The sequence below is a fragment of the Coturnix japonica genome, chromosome 4, assembly GCF_001577835.2.
Source record: "Coturnix japonica isolate 7356 chromosome 4, Coturnix japonica 2.1, whole genome shotgun sequence".
Taxonomy (NCBI): domain Eukaryota; kingdom Metazoa; phylum Chordata; class Aves; order Galliformes; family Phasianidae; genus Coturnix; species Coturnix japonica.
In genome coordinates this window covers 22,316,491-22,333,355 of record NC_029519.1, presented here as the reverse complement: position 1 = coordinate 22,333,355, position 16,865 = coordinate 22,316,491, and the positions used below count along the sequence as shown (strand labels likewise).

Here is a 16,865-nt window from a genome sequence, read left to right as displayed (position 1 = left end):
TATACAATCATTTTGGACCTCAAACTAGACAACCTATTTAGATACCCATTTAAAAATATACCTTGTAGCTGGAGCAACATAATTGCCAGGAAAAACACCAATCTTGCTTGTATGCATGGAAGTCCCCTTGAACCAGCCATCTTGGCAGCGTTCAAACACTAAGAACATTTCTCCCTTCCGCAGTTCCAGTTCATCTTCTTTTCGAGGAGTATAAGGGTATATAGCAACATATCTGAAAGACAAGAAAGCAGATGTAGTTGTTAAAACTAAAACAGTTAAAAACATCACTTGCATTTCTGAACCAGAGAGTGTTCAGAGCCAAAAATGAGAAGATGTGGTAGAAAAGGCCCATCACATTGTTGCAATATTAAAGCATAAATTTGGCAATATCACAATAACCATTAAAAAATATTCTCCTAATTACACTTCACTTTAGAGTACATTACTTCCAGTAAGAATGACCACTTTCTTAATTCACTGCTTTTAATTAAATAGGTGTTGATGAGCTGCAGATCCCACCAAAACCCACCTCTCTCACTACCCTGCTTCTAATATATGACACGCCAAGTTTTAGGAGGACTTGACATTCACAGGTAAGTTAACTAGCAGTTATTAGCCTATTAAAGTTTCTTCCTTGCAATGCAGCATTATTATATAATACACAAATTACGTTGAGAGTTGAGAAATGTTTTACTCTTTTTTTTTTCTTTTTTAAAAAAGATACTTGTGGAAAACTGTGTGTGTCCCCAGTCCTGTAACAAACCTCTGCAGGAAAGCAAATGATGCGCTTTAATTGGTGTTCATTAACTTCCCTTTTAGTTAAATCATTCCAAATTTCATTAGCATCCTCAAATAAAGCAATCCTTTGAAGATGGAGGATGGGAATAAATGAGATAGAACTTGGTTAATGGCACTAAGCAATAATGATCCACAAGAAGCAATGCTAAAAATGCTTGACACCAAAGAAACAGCCCAAATCCAGATGCACCTGCTACACAAGATTGGTACTCTTTTGAGAGGAAGGAAACCTGACGCAACAATAAATACAAAGACAGGACAATAATGGTCCTTGTATAATTCAAATGTGTCCTATCAAATGGCTCAACGACTCCTTAATTTTGTTGTTGCTTTTTCCCCCCCTTTCTTATTCTCCAAACTGCATATAATGAAGTTTCAAAAAAAGATGTTGTCACAAGTACATGTTAATATACAAAATATTTTCAACCAGAAGGATCATGCACATTTGCTTGTATAAGCGTGAAAACACTAACTAGCAGCTTTCTGCCTTCATTTCAAACTGACACCCAGTAATTAACTGAACTGTAGAATCCTCAATCAAATTTCAATTGCAACTTACACAAGCAGGTTGACAATGACATGCAAATATAACAGACTAAATGAGGAACAGCATTCCTATATTTTAGCATGAATTATTCCATATGAGAACAGTCTTTTCATTCCACTCATAACAGAAAACACTGAATAAATTCACTCCACTGTTTGCCATTTGCAGGCTATACAGTCTTCATCACTAACTTCAGGATTCATTCATATTCTGCCTGACAGATGCTTTATATTTTTGAAGTGAGTTGGTTTTTTTTAAACAAATGGCATCAGCTGATTATATTTACTTAAGACATAAATAACACTCAGTACTAAGGCCATCTGAGGATATTATCATTATGTATGCCTTGCTGCTTTTGTTTAAAATAGTACATGTGACTTCCTGGGAATTTTAGCAGAACATAACCAGCTGACATGAAGTAATTACAAAATGAAGTTCCTGATCACATAGTGTCTTTCTGATGGCAGAATGTTTCAATTTTACTTACACACTTGGACGAGTTTGTGGTCTTAAATGTGCCATTTGGTCAGCTGATCCTGATGCAGACCTTTGAATTACACCTGTAGGCTGAGGTCCAGAAGAGGCTGATGCAACAATTGCAGCAGAGAGTGGTGGTGGTGGAAGTGGGGGATTCATATTCTGACATTTTGAGAGGGAAAACAAAAAACCATCAATATTTTTTTCAACTAATCAAACAAATGATATGCTAAGGAAGCAAGTAAACAAAAAAACCCAGTAAAGTTCAACATTCCACTACCTTCTGGTGAATACACAGGTTGGATTGCCTGTATTTTGCTTTTTCAAGTTTAGATCTTGAAGTCTTGGAAGCTAATTAAGCAAAGGACAAATAATCTTGAAGGAAAAACTGATGGCATTGTTTCTAACTATAACATCTTTAGGATAGGACTCAATGGAAATTCAGAAGCCTTCCAGGAGGCTGATTCTGCATCCTACTGCTGACTGTACTTCAAAACATTATAGGTTTTGTAACCTGAAGCTGAAACATAATATACTATTTGAAAGCAGTGCACCCCAAACCACCCCTCTTTTGGGGGAAAATTTCTTTTGATGTATGGGTAACAAAAAGCAAGCACAATATGAGATCATAGCCACTGAGCTATTGTTACTGCTTTCACTTATTCTTCTAGTTTAAAGGGTTAGCTTTTGAAATTCAGTATTATCAAGATTGGTAATCTTTAACAAACACTCCAGTAAAAAGGCAAAGTTCCTTTACAGGCAGATATTAACAGGGGTTCTGCCTACAGGATTCTATGCCTTTTGAGATTCAATGGAGCAATTGTTACCTTCTGCTCTATAAAGCCTCAGACAATCCTTTAGGAGCTTGTGTACTGACACTCCTGGGAAAATTGTCTCAGAAAAGCAGAACTTTTCTTTCCTCCTTCCAAAAATAATTATTTGTATTACAACAAACAAATAACAAACCTCACATACTTCAAAATGTAAAACAGAATTCATTTCATACATGATCTCAGACTAAAATCAATCTTTAATACTCAAACTCATGGCGACTGAGATCTAAAAGAAACCACAGAAATAGAAATTAACAAAATGTACTGAAACGCTGCCTGGCTCGCTCAGTACATCTGCATATAAATGCATTGAAAGTAATTTTAATTCCCCTCAAACAGCCTACTCCTAAAAGCCTGTTGTTTTCCTAAACAAAAAGGTACAGACAAAGTAGTCTTGCACTGTGGGATTAGTACCTCACTGCATTTCGTGAGTGTTAATAAAAAGATGACAATGTAAGGCTAGTTCAGTCAATCAAGACACAGTGAAGTATTAAGCAGTACAAAACCTGGAGAAAACTGATAGTCTCTCACAGCAATCATAATTTCTATCAAACTTCTTATGCTTAATTCGATATGAACAGAAAGGTAAACTGCAACTGCAAGTTGAATGTAAGCAACTACTTTCAGACAACTGCTCTAAATAATATAAATTCAAATGTTTCTGGGGGAATGCAGATTCAGCTAAATATTGTTGAATCTGTAAATTCACATTAGAGATGATCAGCTGGAAATCTTTGTAGACATCCATGCACCAAGGCATCACTATTTTGTACTTCCTGCAGCTCTAAAGCCATAAGTGTTGGGTGTTGTACTTATCAAATCACTTAATATAGATTGAATTTTTAGCAGCAATACAGGCACATTCCCAGCTCTATTTTATTTTGCTCCATTCAGGTTCTGCTCCCCTACCCATACCTATTACTATGGTAATGAAACCTGCAGCGAGCCACAGCCCAATTAAACCCCTAAAGACTTAGCAAATACTCATAAATCTAAACAATCTACCTGATATGCTTTAGAAGGCAACTGCTTCTCTGCTAGCACTGCTATGATTTAATAAAATGGCCCCAAATGCTCTAGACAAATTTTCAGTAAGTTTTCCAACACTTAGCTACCATTGTAGCTATTTAGAAAACATATCTATCTTTAGCACAAGCTAGTTTTGACGGTCTCCATAGTCAGCATTTTGTGAAAGAATATATGCAAGTCCCAAATGATTTAATAAAATACACATATCAAAATAATTTTAAGTATTTTTAATATCACGCAGTTGAGTTGTTAAAAAAAAATGAAGCTTTCTGGAACTACTCATCACAAAGCAAATGTACTTTCAGCATCAAATGGCATCTTACATGCATCTCTGAAGCATGGCGACTGTTTCTTAATTGAAAGATGGAGCACCAAACATTTTGATATTTATATAAAGAATTTCAAAACGTGCTTTTAAGTATGTTCCAGAAACTCGCATATATTGCTGATCTTAAGTATATAGAGGCTTCAATCCTGTATCAGTCAGCTGCAGACCAGCCATGAGCTCACCCAAAGGAAAACAAGAAGCAAAGCAGTGAAAAAAAAATAACTATCTTCATTACTACAAGGCCTTGGAAAAAATATACAACTCACAAAATCCCCTTCAGAGCTAACAAATTAAGGTTCACGTTTAGCAAAATCCCTGATTATCAAGAGCAGGCCTCTCACATAAAACCTCACCATTTCTTTCAGCTGTTTCTTCTTACCAGCCAAAGTTAATTTGAATAGCTGTTGATTTAAATTCAGTTCTTGTTTAAACCTCCTCCTGATGCACACTACTGAATCAGCCAGAACAACACGAAAGAGAGTTGTAAGTCATCAGTATACCGTAACTCTCACAGCTTGTGTCTCATCAGTAACAGATCACACTATCTTATGTACTTTAGCACAGAAGGGCAATTTTTGCGTGGGTGGGTGAGAGAACAAACAGAACCAGAAAGAAGGATTTTTTTTTCATTTTTGAAACCGTCAGTATGTAAACTAATGTAAATAATCCAAATATAGACCATCTATTTTACATACACCACTATTTCAAATACAACATACTTAACTTGAATAGGTAGGAATATAGATATCTGGGCAACTGCAGTCCAAAACACACTCCACATCTCAAGAGAATATAAAGACAGAATGAAAGGATGGTAAGCTATCCGTTGTTGTTAGTCTGTTTTTCTTATGCTGCTTATGAATGTAATGAACTTAGCTGTGGTTAATTTCACCTTTCTTCTGTATCATGGCTTGTGTTGCATACTTCCTCTAACTCTTTTTTTTTTTTTTTTTTTTCTTTTTTGGCAAAGATGATGGCAACTAGATCTCCTCCATTAGATAACTGCCTTATAAACTACATCCAAGAGCTCCCTCCAAACTAAATGTGGCTTACATAATTGTATGTGCCCATTTTCACCCAGCAACTATTGAACCTGACCTCTGCTATTCATATTTTATAAAGAACTTCAAATATACTAAATGTCTACAAAGTTCAAAAACACAAGTAGCCAAGAAGAGAAGATCAGTTAATCCCCCTATTAGGGACAAAGCTGTCGTCTGAAGTTCCAGAGAACACTGCAAGTGATAGTATCAGTCAAAAGCCTAGCTATGAGAAGTTTGTCTCAGTTCACAGCTTCTTCAATTTCAAAGAACCAAACCTCAAAATGAGGTTTCATGCTGCTGGCAAAAGAACTAGTTTAAAGCTGTAAAATAAAACTCCAATTACCACAGGCTTTCTTGATGCAAATAAAAATTTGCTGATGAGATACATGAAGCAGATAGCGTATGTGGCCATTCAACACAAGCACTCAATTCTTATTTGTGTCAGTTTTGGCTACAAATTTGTAACACACAACTCATAAAACTTATGGTACCAAATATTATCTACAAAAGAGAACAAAATAAAATGAATGCAGTTGGCATCTTCTGTACTACTGTAAAAAGCAATGCAATAAACTAAAGTGTCATCCTATAATTGTATGCAGATACAAGAGTCACAGATTTGGAAGCTAGGAAGTCATTTTATGAGTGACTTTTTACCTAAACAAGACAGGTAAAAACATTTCTAAAAAATTCACATCTGTCTTACAGAAGGTAAGAGCAGGCTGTAACTTCTCTTCACTTATAGATTCATAAACAGAATGTAGATAAATGTGATAAATGTGTAGTGGATCTCAACCATGAGAGTTCTTTACTGGCGCAGACCCTAATTTTAACCCACAAGCTCTCAACCTGGTTGTGGCTTTCTCTGAGGCAGCTCTTTGCAGTCTATCTGCCATTTAAGATAGAGGTCAAATCCCCCGCACCTCCTACCCTGCCTATCCCTTCTGAAATGCTTGCAGCCTTCAATCATAGTATTCCAGCTGTGTGATTCTTCCCATCATGTTTCTATGACAGCAGTTACGTCATAGTTTTCTAATTGCACCATGGTGCCCATATCCTCTAGCTTATTTACCATGCTGTGTGCACTGGTACAGAGGCACTTCAGCTGGGCTGTAAGCCACATTATGTTCTTGCATTAGACTTCCCAAATTCCTCTGGGACCAATTTGAGGTTCTTCCCTGCTACTTCCCTAAAGTGACAGTACTCACTGGCTCTTCTGTCACACAGAAGTACATCCCTTTTCTAATCAAATCTAGTTTAATTACAGCAAAGGAATATAGCTTCCTGTCCATCAACTGATTATGAATTACACATATGATACCTTATTTCTTCCTTCTCCCTTTATCTGAGCTCAGCACGAAGCAAAACAAATTGTATCAAACGGCTTGTTCTCAAAGAACAATCAATTACTTTAAACAGTGTCATAAACACCAAAATAATCAACAGGTACAATGTCCAATTAAATCATATTCATGCTCCTTGTTCCATCCCAGCCCTCCATTTATTCTATTTGAATAGTATTCATAAATGAGGAGAAAAGCTAAGGAGGGAAGCTTTGAGAACTGCAAGAGTTTAGACTCAAGCCAAAACAAAACAAAACCCAGGCCAGTCACTGGTATATTGTATCAAACAGCACAATTGTTCCTTAGCTTAAAATTAATGCTCAGAATATTAAGTAGGGTATTTCCAGAAGGGAAAAAATATAGAGAGGGAAAAGACTGTCACCTTCTCTGCTATCAGAGCTGTTCTGCATAGTTCTAAAATAAAAATACATTTCTAAAGCAAGTGGAAAAGTGGAATCTAAAGATGAATTTCAGTCTGTGACTACAAATCATCTAATATCACCTATAGGAAAAGAACCACCTGACCATAGCCTGAGCTGTCAGCTTGTATTTTAACCGTGCAGAAAACAAGTTAAGAAATGGAACATTATGTACAGAAGGTTATTGACTTTTAAAGAGGGTGGCAGAGAATAATTTAGATTCTCAATGGGAATTATATGCCTAATTGGAAACATAACCAGGAACCTAGTTATCACAAAGAGAAAGCATCACTGTTGGATACAGGACAATCATGTGGCAAAGGTTCGCTCCATGTTGCATTTAGCACTGTAATTTAATTCCTATGGGTACTGATGGTGAGATTGCTTTTGAACAAGCTTATGCAACTAAAGCACCCAAGGTGGTTTAATGACTTTGCACCAAAACCAAAATAAAGTGTTTTTCCACACTGGTATCAAATTAAGAACTACTGATTCTTAATAACAAGGGTCACTAAGAATAAAGAAGACCTTCTGATAGAAAATTTGAAATGATGCTTTAAATCCTTCTAACCCATCCTTTCCAAAACTGACCATCTTGCTCACAAATTAAATCAATATCTTATGCTTGCAGCAAATACATTAACTACAACTGTATTCTGCCTAACAAGGGTATCAACAATGAATTTGTTTGCCAGTATTTGCAAGTACTTACTGAAGGATGGGATCAAAGAAATCTAACAGATTGAGGAAAACTAGAGAAACTGATAGGGATAACATGATGCAAGAATTATTTTATAAAAAAATGTTTCTGTGGTAGTTCAATACTATCATCTATTACACAGATTACCATCATCTCAAATCAGTGTATCAGAACTCCAGAAAGAAGTACAGAAGGACTGTACAGACCAAAGACATACGAGAAGGCTGGGTTTCCTTAAACAGTACTTACACCAAGAGCAGCTTGGTAGGTAACTTCTGATGGGAAGGTAAATGAGGGCCCTGTTGTGACTGGGCTGCTAGGGGGTGGAGTCACAATCAGCCCTGTAGTACCGATATGAACCTGTTGAAAAAAAATCAAAAGCAGAGTCAGTTCTGATTATCTTTATGGGAACAGTTGTTTTTTTTTTTCACAAAGCTGTAAGCTTCATTGTCAAAATCACCAGCATTCAACCACACAAAATTCTACAATAGAAATAATTTTGGGTTAGAAACTCATGAAAAAGGTACTGGATCACACTTCTCACTGGAAATATATATACATACATACATATATATATATATATGAAATTTTGGAGATGTATTGAACTACATATTGAATGTTACTATCTCTACCATCAAAATGTATTCTTTATGTGAAGCAGACAATTGCTTTCCAACTGCTGTTGCTTGTAAGTAAAGGTTTGGAAGAAGCATGTGATTAAAAAATAAATTAAACCAGATTACTACTTTTCACCACCTGACTAATGTGATGCATTTCTGGGATGTAAGTAGCTTTCACACTGAATTTACATTTTACTTGCATACACTTTATTGATATGCTGTATTATATTCAATTTAGAAGAAAATGAAGAAATTAAGTCATAATTTCTAAAATTTAACAACCACCTGTGATTCTTAAGAAATGGAGAGCAGTAAAAAAAAAAATTACAAGAACAAAAATATCTCCAATCATTTTATAAGGACCACTGAAAATATTTTTCTTTAAAATGTAAACATTGAGGATGAGCTTTGTGACATTGTAATATTAATTGCATATTAGAAATAATTTGGAATAAACAATGCAACAAGAAGCCTTTTAGTTACTTAAAAAGTAAAGCATGATTTATACTTAATTTCACGTAAATTACCTGAGAAGGGGCACTACAAGAAAGTCCCGTCAGCTCACTTATGCGTGCTGCTGCAGTTGGGTTGCTTGAGCTGATGAGGACAGGAGGACTAATTTCCATCGAGTGGCGATTCTGAGAAGACTGTGAGGACTTGTTGGACATAGTGAGGGAGGTAAAAGAGTGTCGTTTTTTGGTGTTTTTCTTAGTATCGGTGTGCTTTTGGACTGAATTGTTGAGGACTGCCCCAGAGGTACCTTCTCCAGAGTCTACAGCAGAACCTGAGGGCTTATCCAATTCTATCAGCTGCTTGGCTGCTGTGTTAAACTACAAAAAAATAAAAAATTTAAAAAAAAAAAAAATCACACATAATTAATGTATAATATAAAAATCACCTACAAACAACCAAAATCTATTTTCCTATTTTACTACTTAATTAATTTTATTATTCATATTATAGTAAAACTTAAACTGCGCAACTAAAAACTCAAAAATGTGCCATACTGACCAACAAATGAGTAGACACAGATCTATGAGTCTTTCACTACAAACTTAGCATGATTAGGTTCAGACTGATGCAGACTACCAACAGGAGGTGTAATTTCAGCACAGAAAGGAAGACATGCACTGGTCCAAATTTGAATTAATTCAGTAATATTCATGGCCTGTGTTATCTAGAATAGTCAAACTAAATCACAACAGCTTCCTTTGACCTTATAATATAAACATCTGTATTACATAAAAACTTTGTTTCATTTTAAGCCTTTTTTGTTGTTTATGACATCGACCTAAACCTTTGCATTGAGGTTCCTGAAGACATTCCCTCCTAGCATCCCTTTCAATTTATGCAGTTATTTAAACTGTAGCAATAGTGAAAAACAGGTTTCCTAAGCACAAACTTAATTACATAGCAGGGCAAATCCAGCTATATTCTTATACTGCCTGACAAAGTAACATACAAGCATAGAACAGCATAAGAAAAGAAACATACATCAAGAACCTGGTGGAAATATCTTCTCAGCTTTTAATAATCTGTAGCCTCTTAATTCTCTAAAGCTGCGATAGCATGTTTATGCGTAAGAGTGGAAAATCAATTCTTCTTTTAAAGTTTATCTAAGGGGAAATTGTTCCTCCCCCCCCGCCTTAAAAAAAAAAAGTCCCTATTTGCTGATTTGCTATAACAAGTTGATATAAAATGCAAACAAATCCTTCCTCTCTGATAACAAAGTATTAAATCCTGTACATTTTCTTGTTAAAGTAGATTAGACAGAAAGGGGAGGGGGGGGGAATCTAGATTTCCCACAAAACCATGATTTCATCTCATTAATATTTTAAAGGTACTATAAATAATAGCATCAGAACTTTCATTTATTCATAAGCTGATGTAAACAAGCACCAATCTTTTGATCAAATAAATTAACATTAATACATTCCATTAAGTATGAATGGTGTTACCCAGGTAATTCAATCCATTATGAAGAATGGAAAAAACCTCATCTCAAGAACAACATGATTTAAGAATGAGATTAGCAACTGTAGAAGCACTACTTCTGCTTTTCAGGACATTTTTTTGTATTTATTTTAATCAACTCCCTGAAAGTCTTAAGGCACCAAACTATGCTGATAAGGAGTTTTGAAGTATCTTGTCCCATAAAAACTTTACTACACAAGTTACACATTATTAACCATTTTAACCATTAGCCATCTAAGCGTGTCTCACAGAAACATCAGTATCTCATATACTAAACATTTTCTGAGCTCTGACAAAAAAGTAGATAACATAAAGTGGTTTTATATATATATAGATAGATATCTATAGATAGATAGATATAGATAGACACACATACACCATACACAAATTTGTTAAATAAACAGATTATTTTCAAATAGTATTTCAAAGACAAGATCTGGAAGGAAATGACATGCATAGACAGAAGAAATAAGGATCAAAATGGGAATTACTGAACAACGAGGAACCGATGCAAAAACCTGTGAAGTTGTAAGGGCAGGAAAAATTACGTTATGAAAGGCTTTAACAAGGAAAAAGAACCCACAATACAGTACATAAGAAGAGGGAAACAAAGGAGGATTTGAAAAAGATGACAACATAGAAATAATTCCTACAAGTTCCTACTACTGGTTCTTTAAAACATAGCTGAAAACACAAGGCAGAATAGTAGAGAACAATGTCACAGTAATAAACATTCATAGAAGTGGTGTAAACACTGTGTTTTCCTCCCACTAGACATGAATCATATAGACAAAATATTTTTATACCATTTATGTGGTATGTGAAGCATCCATACAGCTTTCTACAACTAATTTACAAATTCATCTTTTGGATTTTTACTTTTTTCTTTATTTGTTAAATTTTAAATTTAGATTGTACATACATTTTCAATGGACTAATGAAAACGATTATTTTAACACGAAACACCAGTAGGAAGTTGAAGGACATGAAACAAACAACAAAACAAGACCAAAGACAGACTGTTCTGATACTTACTCTTCAACAAGGAAGAATAGGCAGGCTTTTCAAAGACTTAACAATTTCATATATTTTGTACTGTCAGTCATTTTCTATTATTTCAACTCAAAATTGAGTTCTTCACACGCTACCTGAGAACCTGTTGTGTAATCCACATTGTCTTATAACACTGGCCACAACCAATCTTATCCAATCCATTTTCTATCACTTAACACTTTGTTCGCAAATAATGTAGATCAGACAAATAAAGGCAGTACACATTTATAAAATATGAATTATCTAACAGAAAAGTGAAGGGATCACCCATGAGTAAAAAACAAAATGAAAACAAAAATGCCTCACTGCCAGAAGCATCCCGAGGCACCACAGTTACAGCTAATTATGTTTGTTTACCTCCTCAAACTAAAAATGCCTGCAGAATCTGGTTACTCTATAAAGCAAACAACACATTAGATAAAAGTTAAAGCCTGCTCATGGGAATGACTCAGATATAAGCAACATACTGAGCTTTCTTAAAGACAGAAACAAGCACAAGACGATAACATGCAACCTAATGATGGCTGTGAATGGATGGCTGGCCTTGCCAATGAAACAACCTAAGGACAGCAATACAGCACAGTATTTTGCAGAGGGCACTTCATCTCTTAGTTGAGAAATCAATAGCTTGCATTCATTTTCCAAAGAAATGGCTAGCCATTGCTATCAAGTGTTTGAATACAGTATTCCTTTGTCCAACAAATACCCCTGCATCTGTATCCACGCTTTCTATCAGGTTTTCCTGAGGAGACACATTTAAATTGAAACTGCTTTAACTTTCACATTCACATAGTTTTATTTTTAATTGATAAAATCTTTGCTGCATCAGGTCACCTGAAACCCAGTCCCCCTCTCTATCAAGCCCAGGAAACAGAACAACTCCCCAGATGGAAACGGCACAGTCAGCTGGCTCTGAAGCAGCTCAGTGGCCCTGCAGAGCTCTGGGCTTCCATATCCTTGCAGCTGCCTGGAGAAATGATCAGACAGATCACCACAAATGGCTACTGCCAGCCTTCTGCTTATACTTTACTGCACTTATTTACCAAATGAATTCTGGTATTTTTCATTCACATGTAGATAGATGGAATTCAAATATCATCACTTTGTGAAATTAAGTCAAAACACTGCCTGCTCCCTCAGTACCCACATTCTTCATCCAGAATTTTTACTTACAAAACTTTACTCTGTTATCATGCATCAAAAAGCTGTCTTTCCCCCCATCACCAACACTATTATTGGTCAAACACAAATTCCTAGGCTGCATTTCAGTTTAACCCATATATTTTCAAACAAAGAGGAAGTGCAACTAGAGGCAAATATCATCCTTATTTGACCCTATCGGTCTTGCTAAACATCCCCCTGGAAGACAGCTAATACTTTAGAAATCCAAATTCAGCTTCATAATTCAGGTTTCAGAATATATTCTGTTCAAACCAGCAGAAGAATCATTTTACAAAACTTGAGCAGCTGTTTGTCAGAAGCAGAGATGCATTTATATGAGTTACTGAAATAAACTCAGTAGTTCTGCATTGTAGTTTTTGTAGAGAAAATTGATCAAAATTGTAACACTTTGTAATTGTTATTGTAATGACAACACTGAGATTACCAGATTCAAATATACTGCGAATTAGACTATCATTTTCTACTAAAATCTAACTATCTCTGGTTTCAAGCATAATATACAATATCCACTTTCTGCTCATATTTTCTGTTCTGGTCAGTCAAAACAGTCAAGAAGTATTCTTCTGAGTCAGTATTGCTACAGAAGTGTTTCCATTAAATCACATCATCTAACAGTGATAGATAGAATGCTGAATCTAGTAACTATGATGTTTAAAAAGATATGCTAGAAATCTAAATCTAAAAATACAGTATGAAATGTAGAGACACATTTACCAAAATATTGAGAAGCATTCTCGTTTAGTACTGGAAAAGATGCTGATAAAGAAAAAAACAAGACAATGCTGACACAGTAGGTACATCAAATCTTATCTTACCATTTTTGAAAATGTGTTAGTTGACGTATGCAGTAGCTTAAAATGACAGTGAACTTCATGTTCTACAACATGAATGAGTATTCAAGATATGGATAACAATACTTCACTGTATTTCTGAAAGACTACTTATTGATTCAACTAGAAGAGATGGATTAATAAAGAGATGTTTCCCAGTTGTTCACTTAACTTAGGAAAACAAAAGCTGTCATTATTTTCTACTGACATTTTGATAGAATAATGATTTTCCAGTCTTTCTTTTTTCCATTTGTATCTTTCTAGCTGTTTATTAAGAGTTCTTGCAATAATATAAATAGCTTTTAGACTCTGATCCTGTTTACTAAATGTTAATCCACATCAAAATATCAAATTTGATGTTCTAATTAATACTCAGAATTGTATCTACTTTTAAAGCAAATATATTACAATTCCATCCATCAGTCGAAAGTTTAGTAATTGAGATAATATTAGCTAGGACTTATTCTAATACAGCTAGAGGTCTTTTTCTAGTATTTTGTTTTAACATTTCTCCTGCTTTCAAAACAGACATTCTTTTTTGGAATGTTTTGCATAATTTATTCTTCACCTGGAGAAATAAGTGTCGTGTGTCTACAATTAAGGACTATGTTATGTAAGTCAGTTAACAAATTACTCTCTTAATGTAATCACTATTAAAATACCTTTCAAATCGTTGTCAGTCTTAGCTTTTATTATTATCACAGACTTTCTATGTTTCAGTCATATAAATGAATAGCGCAAACTGGGGATATTCATGCAGGTAATAAGTTGTCTACAAACACAGCCAATTATGAGTTTTTCAAGGGCTTCAAGATCTCTAACTTTCTAGTTGTGCTGATTTTGTTTGAGAGGGACTGTGCAATGCTTATTATTTTCTGACTTGCTGATTGCTTTTATTTTGTGGTTAAGTGTGGTCTGTGATTGACTACATGACTCACAGTATTAATAAGAAAATACAGTGACTGCTTCCAATACTTTCACTCTGATTTCATTTGCTGAAAACAAGTATCAAATTACTACGTAAAAAACACAGATTCAACTGCTGAAGGCATGAACTCTCCCAAACTAAGCACACAGACCTTATAAATAACTTTAGACATAGAATAGTCTATCTCATGTTACTTTAGAATCCACAGTATTATTTTATAAAGTATAACAGTATTATTTTAGAAATGCTATTAGTTAATTGCAGTAGTTCATTTGTAGAAGACTAAGTACACAGTGGGCACGGCCTTACTGATAGCACAACTCACCTCAACGTATGAGATTGGAAATATTCCTATCTTGTCAGCTAGCATTCCTTCTGCCCAGTTTTCATCCACTCGACGAATTACAGTTAGAACATCATCCTGTGGGAACATACAGTGATTATGTCTCCCAACTCTAATTAAACTTCTAATTAAATTTCCCTCCACAATGCATGGGTAATCAGAGAAGGTGCTACATGGCAAGAACCACACAGAAAGCATTCTGTAATACAAGTATGCCATTCTTGGGGCTGAAGTCAATTCCAAGTGTTCCTTCTCTTATTTTGACAATGGTAAACTAACTGCCCACAGCCAACCTCAGTCATTCTATTTTGTCCTTCGTAACAAACATCCAGGCATGCTCAGCTTGTTGTACTCTATCAACTTCCCTTTTAAATACTGGCATTAAGCCACAAAACCTCTACTTATTTTTTATTTTATTTTTTCATATCAGCTAACTCATTATCCAATGTTCCATAGATATTGCTCTTCTACTTAAACATTCAGGAGCACTGCTAAGTGGCACAATTTCTTTCAGATATATCCCGAGCTATTGTTTCTAGATATGGCTTTGAGTATGACACAAAAACAGCATCACGTGCATATTAAACATCGCTATACTGAGATTCATATTTATTTTGTAGGTAAGTTAAATCATTTTGAAACATAAGATGCCAATTCAAGCACAGCTGAAGATCAAAAAAAGAACAATTTGCCAACTGTCTAATCAAAATATGCAAGTTTATGACAATAATCCTCAACGCTAATAATTATGTGTAGTAAAAGCCACTGCCTGACCAACCATACTTCTGCTAACTTCACAAAAAGAGATAAAACCTTTTGCTGTTAGAATTTTAGCCATCCTTTCCATTTTCAGTAGGCAAGGACAAAAATGCAATTAGCTCACATTTGATCCTGAAATACTTTTGTACAACCTGATATAGATCCAAAAACAAGGAAGAAACAGCTCTAATAAATCACAGCCTTAAAAGATGGACAATTCATTACAACAGAAACAATTTAAGAATGTAATATCTTCCAAAAGGCAATTAGTGATGTTACAAATTGACAAAGATTAGTACTGCTTTGTATTTAGTATCTAAAGCCTAAAAATTACACAAAATGCATAGCTGAAAATTAACATCTAGAGTTTCCTTAGAAGATGGAACAATTAATAACATTGGTTATTTATTGGAGATTAAAAATGCAACGCTTGCAATTACGGAAAGTTCCATCCACAAAAATAAAATCTTAAGAGAAATTGTATGCAATTAGAAAGAAAAGGAAGGCAAAACTCATTTACATAAGAGAAAGTAAAACACCTACAGAATTATCTGCCCTTTTCATATTTGTATGGACCCACTAAAAATGTACACAAGACTACAAACATTTTATTATTTCTTTCCCAAGTGAATGAAATTATTCAAAGAAAATATTTATTTTATTCATATTTTACCTTTGCAAATGGTAAACAGTCCTTATCCGCTTCCTTGTCTTTTACTTCGAAGTCATAAAGTGCTTTGCACTGAGGCGGAGGTTGAGGTAAAGGTTTAATAATCTGAACGAAATTGGTAGGAAAAAAGCCATGGATACCATTGACTTCTCCATGATACCAATTTTCATCCACCTGTCGACGCAAAATGATGATGTCTCCTTTACTGAACTTAAGATCTCCAGGTTCTTTTCCCTCATAGTTGTACAATGCTTTGGCACATGGTAACTGAGGTACACCCTACAGGAGAAGAAAAAGAAAAGACCAGTAGAGTTAGTAAAGCATCACTAAATAGAATTTGTATTACATTCTTTTGGGGACAATGAAAGACAGTAAACATAGAAAATTGCTAAGTAAAATTTTTTTTATATATATATGTGTGTGTGTGTATTATTATTATTATTATTCTTACATATATATATAATAATTTTTATATATAATATAAAATTATAATAGAATTATGTCACTGTACACTCTACTGATTTTACCTTAACAGTTTCAGTTCTATTTTCAGCAAGACTGCAGCATTACAAGACTGTGAAGAAGCAAAATAAAAACCATTGTACTTAAATGCTTACAAACAAGACCACTATGCTATATCAGTTCAATATTGAAAAAAACAAAAAAACAAAAAACAAACAAAGGAGGAAGGGGGAGGAGAAGGAGCACTATTGGAAACTATTCTGATCACTTGAGAGAGATGACAGAAAAATTCTGCAAGAAAATACAACATTAGAATAACAAATCTGCTATGAGACCTTTGAGGCACATTTTCTGCCTGTCTGGATTGCTTATTAATGATGAGGATGAGGATATAAGGGAGGTGTTTTCCAGCCTGAAAAACAAATCTCACTTTATTAAAGATGAGAGCTTTCATCCCGAATGACTGCTTTTATTTATTTTCAAACATAGCTAAAAAGAATTACCGAAAAAAATGAGCTTAAAAGTGA

General features: G+C 34.7%; 1 protein-coding gene across 2 annotated transcripts in view; it reads right to left on the bottom strand.

The window, feature by feature from the left end:
• SH3RF1 (SH3 domain containing ring finger 1) overlaps positions 1–16,865 on the bottom strand; it is a 66,608-nt gene that overhangs the window by 11,793 nt on the left and 37,950 nt on the right. For both annotated transcript variants that reach the window (XM_015861026.2, XM_015861027.1), the window contains exons 3-8: positions 15,880–16,155; positions 14,430–14,525; positions 8,665–8,967; positions 7,767–7,877; positions 1,833–1,984; positions 62–232 (exon numbers count right to left, since the gene is read on the bottom strand). In XM_015861026.2, the coding sequence (XP_015716512.1) occupies positions 62–232; positions 1,833–1,984; positions 7,767–7,877; positions 8,665–8,967; positions 14,430–14,525; positions 15,880–16,155 (1,109 nt within the window). The remainder of the gene's footprint in view (positions 1–61; positions 233–1,832; positions 1,985–7,766; positions 7,878–8,664; positions 8,968–14,429; positions 14,526–15,879; positions 16,156–16,865) is intronic.